The 19,889-nt window shown below is 42.6% G+C and overlaps 3 protein-coding genes and 1 long non-coding RNA gene across 6 annotated transcripts; 1 reads left to right on the top strand and 3 right to left on the bottom strand.

The window, feature by feature from the left end:
* Positions 1–398: 398 nt before the first annotated feature.
* Positions 399–3,700, bottom strand: hdhd5 (haloacid dehalogenase like hydrolase domain containing 5). 2 transcript variants are annotated; one of them, XM_067234394.1, is made up of 8 exons: positions 3,235–3,700; positions 2,317–2,523; positions 2,099–2,211; positions 1,861–1,954; positions 1,720–1,753; positions 1,459–1,633; positions 1,094–1,282; positions 399–838 (listed from the first exon to the last, which is right to left on the bottom strand). In XM_067234394.1, the coding sequence occupies exons 1-8, from the start codon at positions 3,328–3,330 to the stop codon at positions 415–417; spliced, it is 1,332 nt and encodes a 443-aa protein (XP_067090495.1). In that variant the 5' UTR covers positions 3,331–3,700; the 3' UTR covers positions 399–414. The 2 variants fall into 2 exon arrangements, with proteins under 2 accessions (XP_067090495.1, XP_067090496.1); XM_067234395.1 differs by having other exon boundaries at positions 2,317–2,520.
* A 565-nt stretch (positions 3,701–4,265) lies between these two features.
* On the bottom strand, positions 4,266–7,640 carry LOC136942034 (protein FAM3C-like). Of its 2 annotated transcripts, none has more exons than XM_067234773.1 (10): positions 7,364–7,640; positions 7,253–7,282; positions 7,015–7,089; positions 6,798–6,857; positions 6,619–6,727; positions 6,426–6,484; positions 6,114–6,164; positions 5,744–5,828; positions 5,123–5,246; positions 4,266–4,714 (listed from the first exon to the last, which is right to left on the bottom strand). In XM_067234773.1, exons 1-10 carry the CDS (start codon positions 7,365–7,367, stop codon positions 4,625–4,627), a joined length of 687 nt encoding a protein of 228 aa, XP_067090874.1. In that variant the 5' UTR covers positions 7,368–7,640; the 3' UTR covers positions 4,266–4,624. The 2 variants fall into 2 exon arrangements, with proteins under 2 accessions (XP_067090874.1, XP_067090875.1); XM_067234774.1 differs by having other exon boundaries at positions 6,619–6,724; positions 7,364–7,497.
* A 1,541-nt stretch (positions 7,641–9,181) lies between these two features.
* LOC136941656 (uncharacterized) lies at positions 9,182–19,561 on the bottom strand. The gene is made up of 17 exons (XM_067234196.1): positions 19,228–19,561; positions 18,978–19,071; positions 18,659–18,746; positions 17,522–18,434; positions 14,697–14,789; positions 13,702–13,795; positions 13,511–13,598; positions 12,855–13,206; positions 12,611–12,704; positions 12,268–12,355; positions 11,855–12,161; positions 11,511–11,604; positions 11,324–11,411; positions 10,915–11,215; positions 10,625–10,718; positions 10,419–10,506; positions 9,182–10,265 (listed from the first exon to the last, which is right to left on the bottom strand). Exons 1-17 carry the CDS (start codon positions 19,274–19,276, stop codon positions 9,654–9,656), a joined length of 3,537 nt encoding a protein of 1,178 aa, XP_067090297.1. The 5' UTR covers positions 19,277–19,561; the 3' UTR covers positions 9,182–9,653.
* LOC136941904 (uncharacterized) lies at positions 15,143–17,032 on the top strand. Its single transcript, XR_010876561.1, has 2 exons — positions 15,143–15,912; positions 16,127–17,032. It is a non-coding gene; the product is annotated as an uncharacterized lncRNA (long non-coding RNA).
* Positions 19,562–19,889: the final 328 nt, after the last annotated feature.

The following is a 19,889-nucleotide window of genomic DNA, read 5'->3' as shown; positions in this document are numbered from 1 at the left end:
TTCTGAGTAGTAGCTAAATCACAGTCTGTCCCAATGATGCAGTTAAATTACATATAAAAAAACAGAAAAGACTTACTATTGGTGTAGTGTACTTCATTGGGGTATCACATAATTGACAATAATCAATTGTCAATCCCAATAATGACATATAGATTTAGCAGATTTCAAGCGGACGTCTTGCAGTCTCTAGGCACTTATTACAGATATGTATGGCAGGATAGGAGTTAAAAGTATGGTAACTGTGCTAACTTTCTTGTTGAGAGGCAAACATATTGTTTGTTGTAAGTACACCTATCCTATCCTAAGTCCCTGACAGTATGTTGTACTGATTATCAATACACAGCAGCAGTGAGAATAAGAAGGTGACTCAGCAGGACGGAGATTGAGGTGTGTGAAGGGGGGGTCAGACAGGTTCTACTCCAGGGGAAAGCCCTCCTTCTGGAACACCAGCCCCACTGCCTCCCTGACATCCTCCACCAAGAAGGACGGCTGGGTCAGGCTGGGGTCGAAACGGAAGTCCCTGTGGCCGTGAAAGATGCGGTGCTCTGTGACAGTGTGGTGGGGGTCTGGGGGCAGCTCCTCCTCGTCCTGGCTGTACACGCCCGTACATACCAAGATAGAGACACAAGCCTCGGGCTGGTTCTCTTTCACCGCATACACACCAGAACCCCCGCCCAGCTCTGTGGAGGTCATGCCGGGGCTGTCCTCCAGTGCCTCCCCCTGGGACTCTCCTCCTCCGCACCCCTGGTGGGCCTGCAGCTGTGCCCTGGCCCGCCTCGTGGCCTGGAGGTAGCGGTTATAGAGGTTGGCACCATAGATGTCTGACATGGGGTTGTCACTGAGGAAGACATGGTAAAAAAAACAGAATTAGAAGAGAATATTCCTATTGATGATTCTTTTTTATAAGCATGTTTTTTAAGGGATCAACACAGTGATACAGCACCAGGGGAGGTTCATGTCTACACCCACACATCGACATCACTTCCTTCTCAGAAACAACATTGACAGGCCTTCTCCATTCTTGGTTTTGATGCAATACTAGGTACTACAGTGTGTAGTGTCATTCGAAATCCTCCAAGTGAAAGGGACCTACCCGATGGCGTAGAGCCGCTTCACGGGATGGGTCCAGCCCAGGCTGTCAGCCTGCTGTTTCACAAGCAGCTCTGCGTAATTATACGTCACCATGCTGGGCTTCCCTATCAGAGCCTCATACTTCAGCTCACAGCCTGTGATCTTCTTATACAGACTTTCCAGGCACACTAGAAACATGCCATGGCCAAATCTACAACACACAAAACGTTTAGTTAGTCTGAATCAGATGTTTAACTTGTTCTGAGTTATACGTGATAATAATAATAGTCTATTATCTGTCCATGAGCATATAGAGATTCAGAGTAGAGAATGTGGTGTGTGTATAGATATATTTGTGTGTGTGTGTGTGTTTTTGTATGTGCAGACCGAGGATTTTTCGCCTCTGCCATCCACAAGAGGTCCATATTACAGGCCAGCACTGGTATGTGAGGGTATTTCAGCGATGTCACGGTACTCCCTGGTTGCCCATTGGTTAGGAGGACGTCAATAATCAGCTGGAGGTTAGTCTCCCATCTGACTGGCTCACCAAACAGAATGATTGCTGTGGAATGTTACAATAGCAGAGCATGTTAATATATGTAAATCTCTTTTGGCTGTCGGTCCAGTCCAGTTGGTTTAGAAACTTACCATCTATAGGTGGTAGATATTTAGTCGATGGAACCTGCAAAATATATCACCTAGTTTCACATTTATTTTCTGACCAAACAAAAAAAGGCCTTTGTTTTACATGATGACCTACGACTTTTTGAAGTGTCCCTGGACACTTACATTGTATTTCGGTCTCCTATTATGATCCACCACATCAAGCAAAGGATACGCCTCTCTCAGCATATCAACGGTCACAACGTTCTGGAACCCTAGCCTGGAGTCGGACTGGTTAAGGTCAACAAAATGATGATCCTATCATGTCTGCTCTGTTGTGGCATAGTCTGGCATTTCGAGTACAGCCTATGTTTGAGGCCCATGCTCTGTTATTACAGGATGACTGTGAGGGTAATAAGGATACTTGTGAGCCACCTCTACGACTTGGCCCTGTCCTGACACCAGCACACACATGTTGTGGAACTGGCTGAACATACGCAGAGGACTGTGGGACAGCATCACCTGGTCTGGGGACACCTAAGAAGAAAAAGAAAACTCAAGTCAAGTTCAAAAGCATACATTACCAAACTGGTTAGTATTTGACCTGTACACCAGTCAATCACAGATTGGCTTGAAGCTCACCTCAACTTCCAGCAGGTGTGATAGTTGCTCAGCCTTGGCCTGCCTCATACAGTTTCCTGCATTGGTCACAAACACCACAGGAACCTTGTACTTTCCATTCCGGTCTACCAGGTTCCTGAAGCACTGTTTGGCAGCAGGGATAGGCGTCCTACCCCTCACCAGCACCCCATCAATGTCAAACAATAGTCCAAAAGACTTGTAGACCTGCTGGAACCAGGTTGAGGGTGATTTAAAATGTTATGTTTACAAACTAGAATAAGCAATAGAGCTAGCCTGCAAATGGTAAGATGTATATGTGGATTATCTGTATAGAGTCTAGAAGGGACACAGCTGTAGTTTTATTGAGGGCAGACGTTGTTGTGATAGGCTACAGCTCATGGTTTCAGCAGGTAAAATAGACTAAGACTATAAGATAAAGATAGAGGCAACGGCTCAGACAAGCGTCTTACACATACTAAAGTACACTTCCTAGAGCGAAGTTTGACGTCACTTTAAAGACACCGAAGCAGCGATGTGTCTTCATTTTTCATATTTATCTCTGATTCAGTGGCCAGTTGCTGAAGAACCGCTCGTGGGGCAAGGGGCTGTCCTGGTAAAAGACTGGTTCATGCAGCTCAGACCACAAACAGACCATGGACGGAGCTAGGCAGCTGGGCAGTCTGTCATGTAAGACACACTCGACACTTAAAACAGTAACTTTACCCACTAGAATGCTTACACAGACGACGAGGAAGATGAGAAAACTTACTGTCCATTAAATTGACATAGGCCTACAATAGAACTAATAATGAAAGTCCCACAAGGCATTTTACGGCACTTAGAGTAGGGTATGATATTAATGACAGACTAACTAATTAAGCTAAAACACCGTAGCGTACAGTAGTAGCAATATGAATATTGTCTGCAAACATTACTTACATTGCTGTACTTCCGTGATGTTGGAAACGAATCAAGTTTTCCAAGTAGTCGCCAACCACTTTTTAAAATACTGAATCTTTGCAAAAATTCTGCCATTTTCCAAGTAAAAAATTATCAAAGTAGACACAAGCTGCGGTAAGATAGCATTATCAACTGGCTCTCGCTGGACTACACATACAGGCTACTCAAATAGAAACGCAGTGCGCCTTTCATTTGTCCTTATCAATAACTAACTACCATGCGGGTCAACACAGCTCTGTAGGCTACAGTACAATAAGCTAAAATGATCCCGCCTGTTTTTTTGATGGTTTCGATTTATTAGAAGTTGAATTCATAACTACTGTAAAAGATCCCGCCCCTTCCTCTCGCTTTTCTGTACCATAAGTTACGTAACAGAAGTCGATCTAATTTTCATCGTCTAAATTAAAATCTCCCGCGAACGAGACATTTTTTGATAGAAAGATTCCTGTAGAGATCTAAATCAACAATAAAGGTCTGTTTAACACAGGCTTATAATATGCAACAGGGCCTACATACGTATGGTAGTGGTGGGTGGAACATTCCTTGTGAAGCTTTTGAGTTTTCTTCCGGTTTGTGACTGATCTGAAAGCTATGCAGGACCTCTACACCAGAGCCATAGAAACTCGCTGTCACTGGACGACACCTACAATATGGGCTACTCAAATAGCAACCCAGTGTGCCTTTCATTAGTTAGCCTTATAAATAACTAATACTGTACAATTCTATGGCTCTGCTCTACACCAATAGCTGTAAGAAGGCATGCTGCATCATCACCTAGCTACCACTCCCAGTCATAATCAGTTTGACCTGCTACTCCTGTATGGCAAACCATACTGGAGTTTCTGGAAGACCAGAACCAACAGGTTTTGCTACAGTTTCTTCTCTCTTGACATGACTGCTGATATCCACATGGTCAAAACACCCACAAACTTTCCTCTGTTTCTCAGCCAGTCACTCAGCCCATTTACAGTTATTTTAAATGTTTACAATAAACCCCTCATCGCACCACTCACCTTTTGTACTTGTGTTTATTCAATTTTATATGACAAAGGTTTCTCATATGAGTCTATATTTCATCAATACAGTACACTGATTACATCAAAGTTGCAGTTGTATTTATATTTACTACTCTGACTGCACAAAAGGGGAAGCCACAAAGTCGAGCATCCATTTCTGAGTTCATATGAGATTTAAACTGCATTTTATTTTATTAACAGACATTTAAAATCAAGAGAAATTAGTATCGCAGTTTGTATAGACGTGAGTGAGGCTTAACATCCAAAAGCTGAAGTTTCTATTTCTGCAAAGAGTAATGATTGAGGAATCACAGAATGTTCTTTGATGACAAATACAGAAAACAATCTGAAAGTCATTCCATATACTTTGGTATGCATCCGTCCAGTTCAATCATCTCTGGCCAGCCGTCATATTTGTTTGTTCCTAGTTTGTTTTTAATGAGCTGGAAGACAAATTATATCCAAGTCAGTTTCAGGAATAAGCTATATTAAAACTCAAGACTAAAACAAAAGGGCATATCTGGAAAAAATATATGTATAATCCTTGGCCGGGTTTCCTAGATTCGTTAAGAAGCTCTTAACGCTAAGAGCTTCTTAGGAACGTTCTAAGAACGCTCTAGAACGCTCTTAGAACGCTCCTAAGAAGCTCATAGCATTAAGAGCTTCTTAACGAATCTGGGAAACCTGGCCCTTGTCATTAATCACTTAAATTGTTTGGTGAATTGCATTAAAACAGTAAGGGGCCCAGTAGAATACTTGAATTCCTTGTTACAACTGATTGCTACAGACACATATTTGGTGAGACCATTAAGAGGCTCTGTACGTTATGAATATGTGCAGTCTATTACTACCTTCTCCATGTGGCTGCTTGTTAATCCTTTTCCTCCTACAAAGACCCAGTTGTCTCTGAAGCCAATTGAATTGATGGCAGAGCTGCCAAGATCTGAAATCAACTTTCGGGCTTCACTGTTAAGTCTGTGAAACAATTCAGCTGGTCAGTATTTTTTACACAGCCTTATGTCCACCACTGTCCTACCATTAACATGGATATGGAGAATTATAAGCAGGACTGTTACAGTGAGATACAGAGGGTGTAGTCGCCAACCACTTTTTAAAATTCTGAATCTTTGCCAAAATTCTGCAATTTTCCAAGTAAAAAATGATCACAGTAGACACAAGCTGTGGTAAGATAGCAAACGCAGAAACTCAGGCAGGATCATAAAAACCCAAACTATTCTACAAAAAGAATCACGAGGAACTGCTCACACGTACAACGACAAGGAGATGACAAAGAGTAACTAGGGAAGGAACCCAAATTACACAAGGACCAAACCAGACCCAGGTGAAACCAACAACAACAAACTGAAAACTTAACGTAGACACTTAACAAGTAATCGCGCAGACACAGAGAAAACTGGGAAAACACTGTACAGACAAATTATGCTATAAAAACTGGTAAAATGTTTTATTACTTGGTTGCTGGTTCATCAAATGATGCAATCAACACCACAGATCCTTTCTCAATGGTCTGTATAAACTTTATCAAAGGCTCAATGTCTGCAAAAGAAGAAAAACAGTTAAACTTTTCAAGCGATCAGCTCCTTGCTGCATCAAGTTTTTATAATACAAATTTTCAATGCACAATATGGTGTTCATGTTTCCAGAATGAAAACATTACATTTTGATATTGTTTGTTGAAAGATCTTCTACTGTCTTTAATAGTATATGTATTGAAAAGCCTATAGTAGGCTACAACTAAAACAGCATCCCAAGTTTAACTTATATCATGTTGGTCACCTCATCACCTCATCCAACAAAGTCTGGGGTCATGAATATCCTTACCGCCACCATACATATCAAAGTTTCCAGTGTTTTGTACTTGTCCTGTCTTTCCTGTTTGAGGAACAGGGTTCATTAAAAATATGTAGAGAGACACTTTAACATAATATCTAAAAGATGATTACAAAAAAATATGCAGCCTGGCAGAAATATCTGATTGCTAATGTTTTTTTTACAATATGTCAGACTAACAGGTTTTGTGCACTTTCACTTGATTTCTGTCTTGACTTTTACTAAATACACCAGTGCATAATAAATGTGGACGTTTTACCATGATGTGTGAAATGAATGTTTAATTGAGTTGTAATACTTTACCGTTTACAACAGCAATGTTAATTCCTACACCGGCATTTTTGTTAATATTTCCAAGAATCCTGTAGTACATAAATAGTATGGTCTTTCGATCATATTCATATCCATGAACATAATATTTCCAGACTTTTCATGGTCGTTAAAGACAACCTCCTACTTTGAAGTACACCACTACATATGTCAATTTGTTACTCACAGTTGGTTCTGTAGGCAGATTTTTGGCTGCACCACACTGGCTGCTCCACTGGAGATGTAAAAACTAAACTGGTCATCAGGGCACAACTTCAGCTCGCCACATGGATCTACTGTGGGATTTTAGACATGTTAATCAACACACACACGTATATATTTATATATATGCTTATTAGTACTTACTTGTCACTATTGTCACTGTGTTTAACTGTGGAACAGGCAACTCTCTAGGAAAGAATACGCCTGTACACATAAAATATCATTACTGTTAGCCTGCTTTACACAATAAATCAAGAACCATTTTTGACAATACATCATTGACAACTTGACTTTAGCATTTAATTTATTTAAATTCACATAGGCGTGATTCAGATTCAGTTAAGTCTGGCACAAACATTACCTTTGTTGAAGTCAGACGCTTTCAGTACAAATGCAGCGATGACAAAGACAGCAAACCATATCATGCACAGACCCCCTGTAACATAATAACAATAACCCGTGTATAGTTAATATTGGTGTTTGATGGAGTTTGGAGCAATTTCTCGTGTCTCCTCAAAGCTAAAAAAAAAGTTACGCAAAGTTGATCGAAAAAACTCGGGGAGTCCATTAAGAACAAACAAGTTTGTGAAGCAACTTACGTTTAACTGCATAACTTGTTTGCAGTCGACCTTTAAGAAAATACGTTATAGTTAGGCCTAAGTATTCACTTTGAGTTAATATTGAGAAATATAGGCTATATTGAGACTTACCCATGCTGACGCTTGACACGTACGTCTAAACAGGAATTAGGCTATACCTGTTCGAAGGAAGTTCTTGGCTACTGCTTGATTCACTTTCAAGTGACATTCAGTGGTAGCCTATACCTGGCTTGCTTCAAGACCCCTCAACAAATGTTTGATCAGTAGTCAGTTGAAGGGATGAAAGCCCGTTTCTGCCACATAAAAAATAATAAAGCGAAATGTTTTGCAAGGCAGAAAGCGAAAGTAACGACACAATGCCACCTGCTCAACCTCCTCCAGTCTCAGTGAGGAATAGGCGGAGATCAACCATCAGTCACACAGTATTCCTGATAGAATTATGCCGGGGAATGGTTCGAAAAGAAACATGGAAATATGCGAAAGGCCGAAAGTCCTTTGTCTGTAGGACATTTCACTGTAACAGTGTTACAGTGAAATACCACTGGCATTCCTCAATATATTTTGTTACATGGATTAAAAAGATATAACAGAGTTAGTAAACTATTAAACTAATAAGAGGCCACCATACACATTAAATGTCTGACATGTTTATCCACTGTTTAGAAGAACAGCATTTTATAGAAACAATGAACAGATAATGGTCCATTTATTGTAGACTGCACACATTTGTTGATGAGTGTCTTTTCTTGAAAAAATATTCTGTCACAATTCACACAAGCATGAGCTTTGGTCATATCTTGACTTGATGTTTCAAAAAGGTATTTTTGAGCAGCCATTTACAAGTACATATAGATACAAAGGAGATAACCATGATTTCCACAGTTTACACATTTCTAACCAATGACTGCTGTGCTACAAAATTTATGTGATATACGAGAATGCAGTAGCCTGAAATTCCATAGCCTACCATTAGTAAATGCGCTGGAGTAGTCTGGAACCTCTCAGTTTATCATTACCAAGGGACTTTATCAATGGGCCCAAACCAAAACCAGTGCAACCAAACGTCATCTTAGTCGATTACGAAGATGCATGAACAGCGCTCTGCTGTTCAGTCGCCGTGTTAGTTCTGCCCCATATCAGATACAGGCCCAGTAGTTTTGACACTGGCCGCAGCCAACCTTGCAGATCGGTCTGGTTCCCAGGCTAAGAATACAGTAAAATGATAAAAGATACAAACTACTTTTTTAAGGCTTTAAGATGTTTGCAAGAAAACAAATTGACGGGCAATTCCCGTGTCTTTGAAAACAAGTTCACATTATATAAACTACAGATTTTTTTTTTTTAACAAGTGATCGATTGGGATAGACAATAGCCTATGGTTTTGAAAGCATTGTTCACCAATACAACAGCATCAGCACTTTCCAACTCAACTAGTGTGTGAAACTGGTCTGATTAAGTGAAAACATGCTGTATAAAGTTTTTGTATTAGGGTACTTTCACACCTAGCCTGTTTGATCCGTTTTCTCTGTAAGTCCGGTTCGTCTGAAGGTGAGAACACGCATTCGAATTCTGGTGCGGATAAAACAACCGAACCATGGTCCCCCTAAAAAGACAGGACTCGGTCTGGTTCGATGTGAACCATGTTTCGGTTCGCTTTAGGTGTGAATGTAGTCGGATTTAAGACTTAATATAATATCCTAACCCTACATTATCGGAAGCAAACCAACATGTAGTGCATTGCGGGTTGAAGAAGGATGTTGACACTTGGCAGACAGCTGCGCCGCTCATAAGCAGCATGATGAGTCGATGGAAAATATTATAAAAACTTGATGCAGCAAGGAGCTGATGGATTGAAAAGTTTAACTGTTTTTCTTACTACTGAAGTTACTTAAGTTTCGAACTTTCAGAAATTCACTGAAAATAGTTTGAAGTGAATATGAGGAAACTAAAGGCTGTGCAACATGTATGCATAGTCAATGAACACTCTGAAACAGCCGCCTGCAACCTGCAGCCGCCTGCAGCCCGGCTGATTTGAAGCAGCCAATGGCGTTCTCAGCTTGGCGCCGCCAGCGCATGAAGTCGAACACCGCTACTGTGATTGACAGGAAGTGATTTTCCCTCACAGATTTTCTGTCCAATGGATAAACGACCATGTGAACACTAACCGGACCTAATGAAAAATGCAACAAAGTAACAACTCATCGACTGATTCGGACCAAGGAAACGGTCTAGGTGTGAAAGCACCCTTCTCCATACTTTTTTTATATTTCCACAATACTGTACATTAGCATATTCCATTGATTGACAACAACCCATTCCTCTTTCTTCAGGTTGCCTGCTTGAGCAATCCGATGCTCCAATTCACAGTTTTATTTCTCCCCCCCAAACAGGAAAGATGTATCTACATTCCCATCGCAGAGTTGATGTGTCCTGCGTGCACCACTGTAACCGTGTTCATCATCATCGCTCTCTCACTTTCGAAAGCCTCTCTCTCTCTGCCTAGTGCCACTCTGTCGTGTTCGAACGCCAGTCTGTCTCTCTGGAGCGCCGCTCGCTCCCTCTCCAGCCACAGCCTCTCCGCCTGCACCACCGCCCTCTCCCGCTCCACGGCCGCCCTCTCCCTCTCCAGAATCTCCCACTCCCTCTCCAGAGCCGGCCCTTTGTTCGCGGGACCCGCGGGGCCCCTTCCTAAACGCTCCTCCCTGAGGGCTCTCTCGCATTCAGCAGAAGCTCTCTGGCATTCGTCGGCGGTGTGCTCGGCGTACATCTCCTGCTCAAAGTCGGAGGCACTGGCTCGATTCTCCTGTTGGGGGGGCGGTGGTGCAGGTGGCCGTGACCTGGACACGCGGGGCGAGGGCGAGGGGTGCTGGTCATCCTCCTGTGTGATGGGGGTGAGGACAGGGGCGCAGGAGGACAAGCGGCCCTCCATGGCTTCGTTCATGAGGTGGAACCAGGGCCAGGAGGCAGCATTGTCTGCCATGCTCTCCATGCCTACCGGAGGGTACTTCAAGTCCTGGTTTCAGGGGGCAAGAAGGCATAATGCAGTTAGGCCCAGTCCCACATTTCCCAGAAATGTAGGTAAGCTAATAACAAATGTGCATGCTACGTGCGAACACATACTTGTATATGATTTGTGCCTCAAAGTAGTAAACGTGGAAACCATTACCTTATATCGTCTCTTTAAATTGTCCCACTTTTTGGACACCTGGTAAGTGGATACCTTTCCAAGGAGACCCAACTCCTTTAAAATGGCCCTGCAAAAAAAGGTTATATATATCTAAAGTCTTGTGGATAGTAAATCTTGTCATATTTGTCTTTTCCTCGAAAAACAGGAAATATCAAGACTGTAAAGACAAGGAGATGCTGACTCACTTCCATGCGGCCTTGGCTGCATTTCGCCTCCCAGTGAAAAGAACCTCATTTGCAGCGCGCAGCTTGATCAGCTTCCTCGTGTCCTGTTCCGTCACTGTAAACAAAACCATAAGAAAGTTTAAGAAAATAGTCAAGTTTGTGACTGCTTCAACAGCACCACCAATTCACAAATAGTATCAACCATGCCAAAACAATTTCCCGGCACAACGATTACATTCACCCTGGAACTTCCTCAGGATTGCTGTCCCACAATAAAAAGAAAAATCCTCATGTCGAGGATAGCTACCCACTCTTGTAGGAGAAATCCGTGGGTGTTGTACACTCTTCACCGCTGGCGTCAATGTAAGTCACAGTTCCCTCCCCCTCTGTGTCTGCTGCCGCCATGCTTTCCTCCAACTCTGAAACTCCGCCCCTCTCTGGAGGGGGTGGAGAGGACGCGTACATGTTGTCTTCCTCGCTCACCCACAACGGCGTTAGTTTTGGGGCCTTTCCCACCAGACGTCCCTCTAAGGCGTCGTTCATCAGCTGGAACCAAGGCCAGGAGGCAGGGTTGGTCTGGTTCTCCATGCCCTGCGGTGGGTACTTCAAGTCCTGAAGGGTGGCGAGATGGATAAATACAGAGTGGGACACGTTCTTTGGATCTCCCTAACCACATCAGATCCACACACATACATACAGTCATTATAAAGAGTATGTTACCTTGAATTTAGTCTTCAAGTTGTCCCACTTTTTGCCAACCTGGTCTGGGGTCAACTTTCCTGCAAGGCCCATCTCTTTTACAATGGCTCTGCAGAAACAGTAGGGATTTTACATGGCCGGTTACAGAGAGCAGACTGCAGCACTTGAGCAAACTGGACCAAAACTTCAACAAGATGAGAGAACTCACCTCCAGGCAGGCTTGGCTGTGTTTCTCCGCCCAGTGAACAGAGCCTCGTTTGCAGCGCGTAGTTCTATCAACCTCCTTGTGTCTTCCTCTGTCACTGTCAAACAAGACAGGATCAACAGCAGATAAATAGCCATAGCTATCCTTAACTAGATAGTGACACGATCTGGGGGCTTTGTATGAACAGAAGCAATGTTTTGAAGTCTGTAATTGTACAGCAAATCATGATCTGATTCAAAAGTGGGCAATAGCCTCCCTGTTGTAATTGTAAAGGTACCATACAACAACAAAAACATAAATGTCGGATGGAATATTAAGCAGCAACAAACAAGCAGAGAGCCGCTTACACTTATAGGAGAATTCAGTCATTTTGTGAAACTCCAAGGACGCTCCGTTCCTGTCCTCTGTTTCCACCAGCAGATCCATCTCCGACTCAGTCAGGAACTCGGACATTCCTCCCCTTCCCGGCGTTCGGCGAGCCCGCTTCCTGGCCGGGGGTGGTGAAGGCTCGCACTCGTCGTCTCCCTCCTCCACCATGGGCGCGAGGACGGGGGCGGAGCCGGCAAAGCGGCCCTCCATGGCGTCGTTCATGCGGTAGAACCATGGCCAGGAGTTTGGGTTGCTCTCGATGCCTCGAGCTGGAAATTTAAGCTCCTGGACAAAGAAAAAACGAATCAGTCGGCATTTACTGTCCATGCTTTGACGCATCTCAACACTGTTTTCCCTCCGTTACAACTGTTGAATATTTATAAAACCCTACCTTATATCTCCTCTTCAGGTTGTCCCACTTTTTAGCAAGCTGGTCTGTAGTCACCTTTCCTTGAAGTCCCAACTCATACAAAATCGCTCTAAAAGAAGTAAAAGGTTGTAAGAGACAGAGATTATGCTGCATTTGGGCCTAATATATTTGTCACTAAAGAAACATGATATTGCATCATATCAGTGGCCCTAACAATATATGAACTTTGTTTGTAAAAATCCTATGTGCATAACATACAGTAGTGTTTAACAGGTAGGTGCAAATACAAACAGATATCAACTTGAATTCCTGTCCATTATTAATCACTTGTAGTGCTGTAATATGGCAAATTGTCACTACTGACCTCCACGCAGGTTTGGCAGTATGCTTCCTGCCAGTGAAGAGAGCCTCGTTGACAGCACGCAACTTGATCATTCTCTCAGTCTCAGGCTCAGTCACTGTGTCATACACAATATCAGATAAATTACGAAATGGAACTGGAGGCAAAAAAATCTGAGGTCAATACACTGAAGATTCAGAGATGGGGGATATAATTGTCCATTAAAGGTTTTATTCAAAAATTGTACAGCAAAAAAAAAGAAGCATACTTTTGTAGGTGCATTCTGACATCCTTCGCCACCCTATAGGGATGCCTTCAGTGGGAGTTCCAGCAGTCCGGCCTGTTCCACCACCCTCCACATTCTCAGTCCCACCGCTGTCTTCCATCTCTGTTTTTATCAGAAACTCCAAAATATCCGTATTTTCTTGGTTCTCGTTCTCCCTCCCTGACTCATTGGGTAACGGGGAGGAAACTCCTGGGGTGTCGACACCGACTGACTCGGGCACCAGAGTCAAGTTGGCATTGAAAAGGCGACCCTGCATGGCTTCGTTCATAAGGTGGAACCACGGCCAAGAGTCCATTCCCCCTGGCTCCTGGCCATTATGAGGATGTTTCAAATCCTGAAATAGAAACATAACATCACTTTTACAACAACAACACATGCATACTCACACAGTTAGGTATGTTTGGGAGTCAGGTGGCTGAGCGGTTAGGGAATCGGGCTAGTAATCTGAAGGTTGCTGGTTCGATTCAAAGTGTCCTTGAGCAAGGCACTTCACCCTACTTGCCTTGTCGCTGTACTGCTAAATGACTAAATGTTTAACACAAAATATTGTTGTGCTTACACAAGGGCCCTCCAGTGGAAGATCATCTAATGTTTTTGCAGATGAAGCAGATTCCAACCAAACAAGACAAACATTTTACCTTGTACTTTGTTCGAAGGTTGTCCCATTTTTTAGCAATCTGGTCAGCGGTGAGTTTACCTTGAAGACCCAATCCTCTCAAAATAGTACTGTAAAAACAGAAAAAGACGGTTGTAAGTGAGATACATAGAAAATAAACACACAGAATGTTAGTCATGTACTTTGATGGACAAAATTGTTCTGGTGACATACTTCCAGGCTATCTTTGCAGAATTCCTCTTTCCTGTAAACAGCGCATCATTGGAAGCCCGAAATTCGATCAACCTTTTGACGTCCTCCTCAGTCACTGTAATTAGCAAACACAGGTTTATTTTACGTTAACAGTGGCCCCAATTCTTGTCTGAACTTGGCGCTTTCCTCCAGCTCGAGCTAGATTGACAGTGGTTTCATAAAAATAATGATATATAGCGGGACAAGTTATCCCTTATTTCTCACCGTGAGAAATATAAGGTGTTGTGTGAGAGCGTGAGAAATGGATGAAATGCGTGAGTCTCACGGCAAATGCGTGAGACTTCTGAGCCCTGGTACATACGTTGATATAGCAAACAAGCAAAGCTAAGTACACCCACCAACACGCCCACAAGCGGCCAGCCATAGTTTAGAACTTTCAGTGGATCCCAGCCATAGTGCAGTGGCCGCTGGAGGCGAACGCGTGAATATTTATTTATCGCGAGATCCATGGCTCCATAACTTGCAGAAACGCGTCTATACATTTATGCTAATTAGTTGCAAATTGCTTATCAAAACAACGTCACACGCGTCACAGCACGTCCTTGGGTCCTGAGCAATATACCTTGCGAATATCGACATCATACAGTGCCCGATTCGCGAGATAATAGAACCACAGATACACACACAGATAAATACAGATTCCTGCCTTTAAAGCTACATTTAAAACAGGCCCCAATACCCGAGGCAGTGTCACATTTACTACGTTGGGATCAGTGTTTTTGCTTACAATGTTAGTACTAACTACCATTAGTTGACAAGCTAGAAAAACAACAGCTCTGCTGACTGCAAGCTAGCTGCTGGTAGCTCCTACTAGCTAGCTACCAGATAGCCATTAACGCGAACCAGCAAACCAACCCTCTGTTTTACATACATTTAATACTAACGCAATAAGAAATAGTTAACTTAGTAACGAACTGCACATCGTAATCGAATGGCGAACGAGTACCGTTACTCACTTTTATATGAGCCTTCCATTGCATTAGGCGTTGTGTCCATGGCTGACTCCATTTCGAACATGAATTCCGCAGGAGATGGACTTATCCACTCCACTTCAGGAAGGAAGCGTGCTCGTGCACAACAGGATTTTCAGGCCGACAGTTGTATCCTGTATCCGCTAATGTTGTCAGTTTGTTATAACTTTACGTCTCCCTCAACAGGAAGTGTGTATTTGTTCATTTCCCTAAAGAGAGGGCAGATTTTTGGATACTCCCTAGCTTTCAAGTAGCAATGTAGCTTGCTAGCAATCCCCATTATTTGTTTTCGGTGAAGTATGATTGGTGTTCACCATCCGGGGTATGAAGAGTGATGACACATGGACAAGATCCAAGGAATACGATTGGTTCATCGTTGCATATATAAATACAGTAACAAACATTACTTCGCATTTATTTCCGCAATACAGTCAGATGCGGTTTGCGCGAATTATATCCCAAATTTAATTTGACTTTTGGGTTTAAATATATTTTACTTGTGGCTACTAGCTTCTCTTATACTTTTTTTACGAAGCCACATAACTGTCCTGTATAGTGACATCTCCGGCAATACGTCTGGATTTTTTGTTTCAACTTGTTCAACTACCATTCTGTTTGCTCAAGCCTAGCGTTGCTAGGAATGTGTTTAAGTGCAATGGATTTTTGCAAAACGGATGAAGAATTGAACTCTTCCTGTCGTCAGATTATAGCTAAAAGACGGAGCTATAATCAGAGAAAACGAAAGGTTCTGACGGTGTACGAAAAACTTCGAATACGGAAACGTCTGGCCACGAGAGCAATTTCAAGAAAATACAGACCGAGAAGTGGACATCGACGAAGAATGTCAGAGCGATGTGTTGCTGTTCGTAGTGGGGGAATGGGCGTGCAGTACGTGCCAACCTCGCCTCTTGGAGCAATGGCCCCGGGCAACACAACACAATACTTAATGAACTTGGTGTACCAGGATTTTTGCGCTTCTGAAAGATTGACTGCATTTCAACCAGCAGGTTACTCGCCAATGGACATGCAGACATCATTGGACAATGATGCATATGACTTGTCTTTGGACTTTCAACAAAGGGACTTTGAATCAATGCTTTGTCTCATAAGTGGATGTTGTGCTTGCTGACCCATCTCCCATAGCCCAATAATGTGGACGTAAGCTGGCTCCAAACAAACCTCGAGTCCGTTGGCTTGAAAGGTGTGAGGAAATTATACATCGTTTTTTGGAAATGATAACCCAATACATTTAAAGTTATGTTGTGTGAATTGCATGAACTTAAAACCTTCCATGCAAACACCTATGCTCATTCCAATCGTATCTGGTTTCAAAAGAGACCATGTTTCGTGTTCTTTAAATACACATTCTGTTCAGAGGACTTTGAATCATCTTGGTGATTTCTCCTGTCTCACAGCGGTGCTGCCACAGCCCTGCCGCTTGCCTCGCTGCCCGGCGCTAACTTCCACGTCACTACCTGTTGCTACCAGGTAAACGTGTCACATCACGCCAGTAACAGGTATCATGGTGGCATTTCTTATTATTCCGGTGTTTTTTTTATTTTTTTTTACTAAAGACGGTATCAAATGTTTAGACAAGAATCACTGGTGTGATGCGACCTTGTCCTCTAAATTGTCTCAAGTATCTCTCAGGCACTGCTGTCCACGACCAACGAGAAGCATAGCAACCAGCTGTTATCTCATGTCAGTCATTGCCTAACAGACTCTTAAAAGGTCATTGGTGTTGAGTCGACATGTCCCAATGTAGTTTCAGTGACCTGTTTGCTTGTGCAGGTTTTTTCAGAGCCTTGGACTGGACATGAGACTGGCCAATAAACCTGTAAGTGGTGTGACCAACTCCACAATGTGCTTTGGTTTTCAGGTAACCGATTAAAGTTACCTTTTTGACTTCTGATTGGAAGTGTCGTGTTTCGATATGGATCATGTTTACGATGAGAACATAATGGACTACATAAACAAAGTGCAGATGGGAAACTGTTTGGCATAAATGTAGGGTAAATAAATTGACTAAAGTATGTACTTGTTTCATTTTGTCATTTAAAACCTAACTACATTATACCGTAGCCATGAAGAAAACTGACATGAAAAAGAAGGTACTTCAATCTGGGGGAAGGACCTAAAGTGACATGGGACATGGGTATCAAAGACATGAAACTCAAAAGGTGGGGTTTAATACCAGAAAGGAACGACTAGTTGACGCGCCCAGTCATACAATATTTGACATATCCTGAATATTAGTACTATAGCTTAGGAAACATTCCCATCATTGTGTCTACATTGTCATAAAGGATTATCTAATTAAACATTTGTGTGTTTTAATTTTTATACTAAAAGCATATAATCAGATATAAAACCGGAGGATAGATGCTGTATGGAATCCTGTACTTGTTTATTATGTCAAAGTCTGTATGGAACCTTTATTCAGATGGTTCCTCTTTAGTAACGTTTGGAGTAAAATAATGAAACATCTGAGGAGCAGTGGAAGAGTGCATAACATTACAGAAGTAGACAACTATTTTAATAACAATACCACACAGATATAGCACAAAGACAAGCACAAGATATAGCAGGCATTGCCCAAAGCACCAGCAATTGTGACACATTCTAGACAGGAAAATTGAATGTCAAAGCAAAGTTTTCTTTGATATAGAGATGCACATAGCAGTTGGAATAAATATTTGAAACTGAATTGTTGAAAGGGAGGCTTTTATCCTTTTGAGGCATAAAAAATATTTTGTTCATGATGTATGGTCACCTACAGTTACATTGTCGTGTTTTTTGAGTCATAACTCAAAGCTTGTCAATGAGTTTCTCAAATAACAAAAACATTCTTTCTCTCCTCTCAGACCTGGCCGAGTCCATCTCGCATTCAGTGGAGCCGTTGCTCTGAGCGATCCTGCTTTGCATGAAGGACTCCCGTTCTCTCACCAGTTCTGCCCTTTCCCTCTCGATTAAAGCCTTATCCCTGTCCAGGACAGCTCGGTCTCTGTCCAGCACTGCCCGCTCCCGGTCTATGGACGCCCTGTCGTTCTCCAACGTCGCTCTGCCACGCTCGAGAGTCTCCCTCTCACTGCGCAACACCTCCCTCTCTCTCTCCATCAACAGCCTGTCCCGGTCAAAGTCTGCCTGCTCCCTCTCCAGAATCTCCCTCTCTTTCTCCAACTCGGCTATCTGTCGCTCCAATTCGACCATCTCCCTGTCAATGTTTCTGCTGGCATTGACCATGACAGGCCGTTCATTGTTAGCCACCTCGTGTTTGCGTTCAATGCTCTCCACTGCTACCTCACTGTCAGACACACTAATCGCATACTCGGTTTCCTCAGTTTCAGTCTCAACGGCCTTGTCTGTTGACACTTCTCTTTGCAAGGCCATTTCACACTCGGCGGAGGCCCTTCGAATCTCAGTAGCCGCACTGTTGTAAGAAGTGCTTCTGTCCCCTTTCGTGTTCTCTGCCTCACAACCCACCCCAAGTTGAGCCTTGGCCCAAAATTCGAAAATGTTGACTCCTTCTTCTGGCTTCAGACATATTCTTTTGATGGGTACAGTTGGAGATCCAGTCTCCTCCTCCATGTCGAACAGTGAAGGGTTCAGTATTTGGGCCGTCCCAGCTAGCTGGCCCGTCATGGCTTGATCCATGAGATGAAACCAGCGCCAGGAGTTTGGGTTGACCTTGGTGTCCATACCAAGTGGAGGGTTCTTGAAATCCTAAATAAACAGAACAGTTGGCAATGCATATGACATTTTATTTTTTACACTGAAAATCACATACCTTATTGCAGTTCCTGCTTTTCAAGACTTGGAAAATGTATCTGATTACACACCAAATTGATTTGACCATCTGAAGTGTCATCCAGAAAGTCCACGAGTCATTTTCCATAGTTAAAACAAAGGTAAAAGAAGCCAGAGTCTACTCTCCCATATTGAACTACCTTATATTTCATCTTCATATTTTCCCATTTCTTCTTCAACTGCAGAGCTGTGATTCTTCCTTGGAGGCCCAACTCCTTCAACATGGCTCTGAATGAAAACAAAGTAAAATCAATGTGTTTTCTTTTAACCGTCTAAATGCATGTATTTATTAATTTGTATATAGAAGTGGCATTTTGTCATTAGACAAAAGGTTAAACGATTATTGTGGTTGCAAAGATAAAACTCGAATACTGAGGGGATGACAAACAAACATTAAAGAACTTCCCGTGAGTAGCCTACAATGTTCCCAGAAAAGCAGCATCATAAATGAAATCTAACCTCCAAGCAGGCATCGCAGAATTTCTTTTACCCGTGAAAATTGCATCATTTGTCGCACGTAACTTTATTAATCCCGTAATGTCATTCTCCGTCACTAAAAGGAATAAATACAATAATACCGAATCATTAGAAAACTACAGCAATAAACTATCTCGATATATTCTAATGCAACAACAGTTTTTCCACATTTTATTTTATAATAATAAATGACTTGACTATATCGGCAGCAATATTCTTAGTGAGAACTTACTTTTGTAATTGCATTCAACACCAATCGGTCTTGGATCCATAGGTTCCATCCTTCACATGAACATACAAACAAGGGTACTAAAATGAAGGGTGCTAGCAGTACACACTAGCTAGATGTCCATACCACGGTGAGAGCAAATATGGCGGCGGCGACAGCAGCTTGTTCTTCCCCTCATGCAAACTACATAACTACCCAAAACCCGTTCACCACATTCAATGAAGACGAATCTGATTTATCAAATTGTCACGACGTATGAAAAACAACGGTGGTTAAACGTCATTAAACCGCGAGCCACTTTTCCTGCTTTGACACTGAACAAGTATCGTACTAGGTAGTAGTTAGGGCACGTGTGAAACAGTGTTCTCGTGAAGGCTGAGTGTAGCGAAGGCAGCGTCAGGGAATGGGCGTATTTGATTGGAGTGTTTTTTGTACAATTTTTATGTAGGCTACTTCGCCAAATAATGCACTAGATCTACCTGTTGAAGGTTAGCTCCAGAGCCATAGCTCTATTGGTAGGAGGTGTAGGCAACTCAGGGGGACCTAGATTAAACAGATAAATTGATTACTGTTTTGGAATTGTCTTTTGGAAGCATGTCGAGGACAAAGATAAAACATGATTATTTTAAGTTGAATTGGAAGGGCATATATCTAGATGTTTACAG

The sequence above is a fragment of the Osmerus mordax genome, chromosome 4, assembly GCF_038355195.1.
Source record: "Osmerus mordax isolate fOsmMor3 chromosome 4, fOsmMor3.pri, whole genome shotgun sequence".
Classification (NCBI taxonomy): domain Eukaryota; kingdom Metazoa; phylum Chordata; class Actinopteri; order Osmeriformes; family Osmeridae; genus Osmerus; species Osmerus mordax.
Note: the sequence above shows the minus strand (reverse complement) of the source record. Positions and strands in the feature narration are given on the sequence as shown.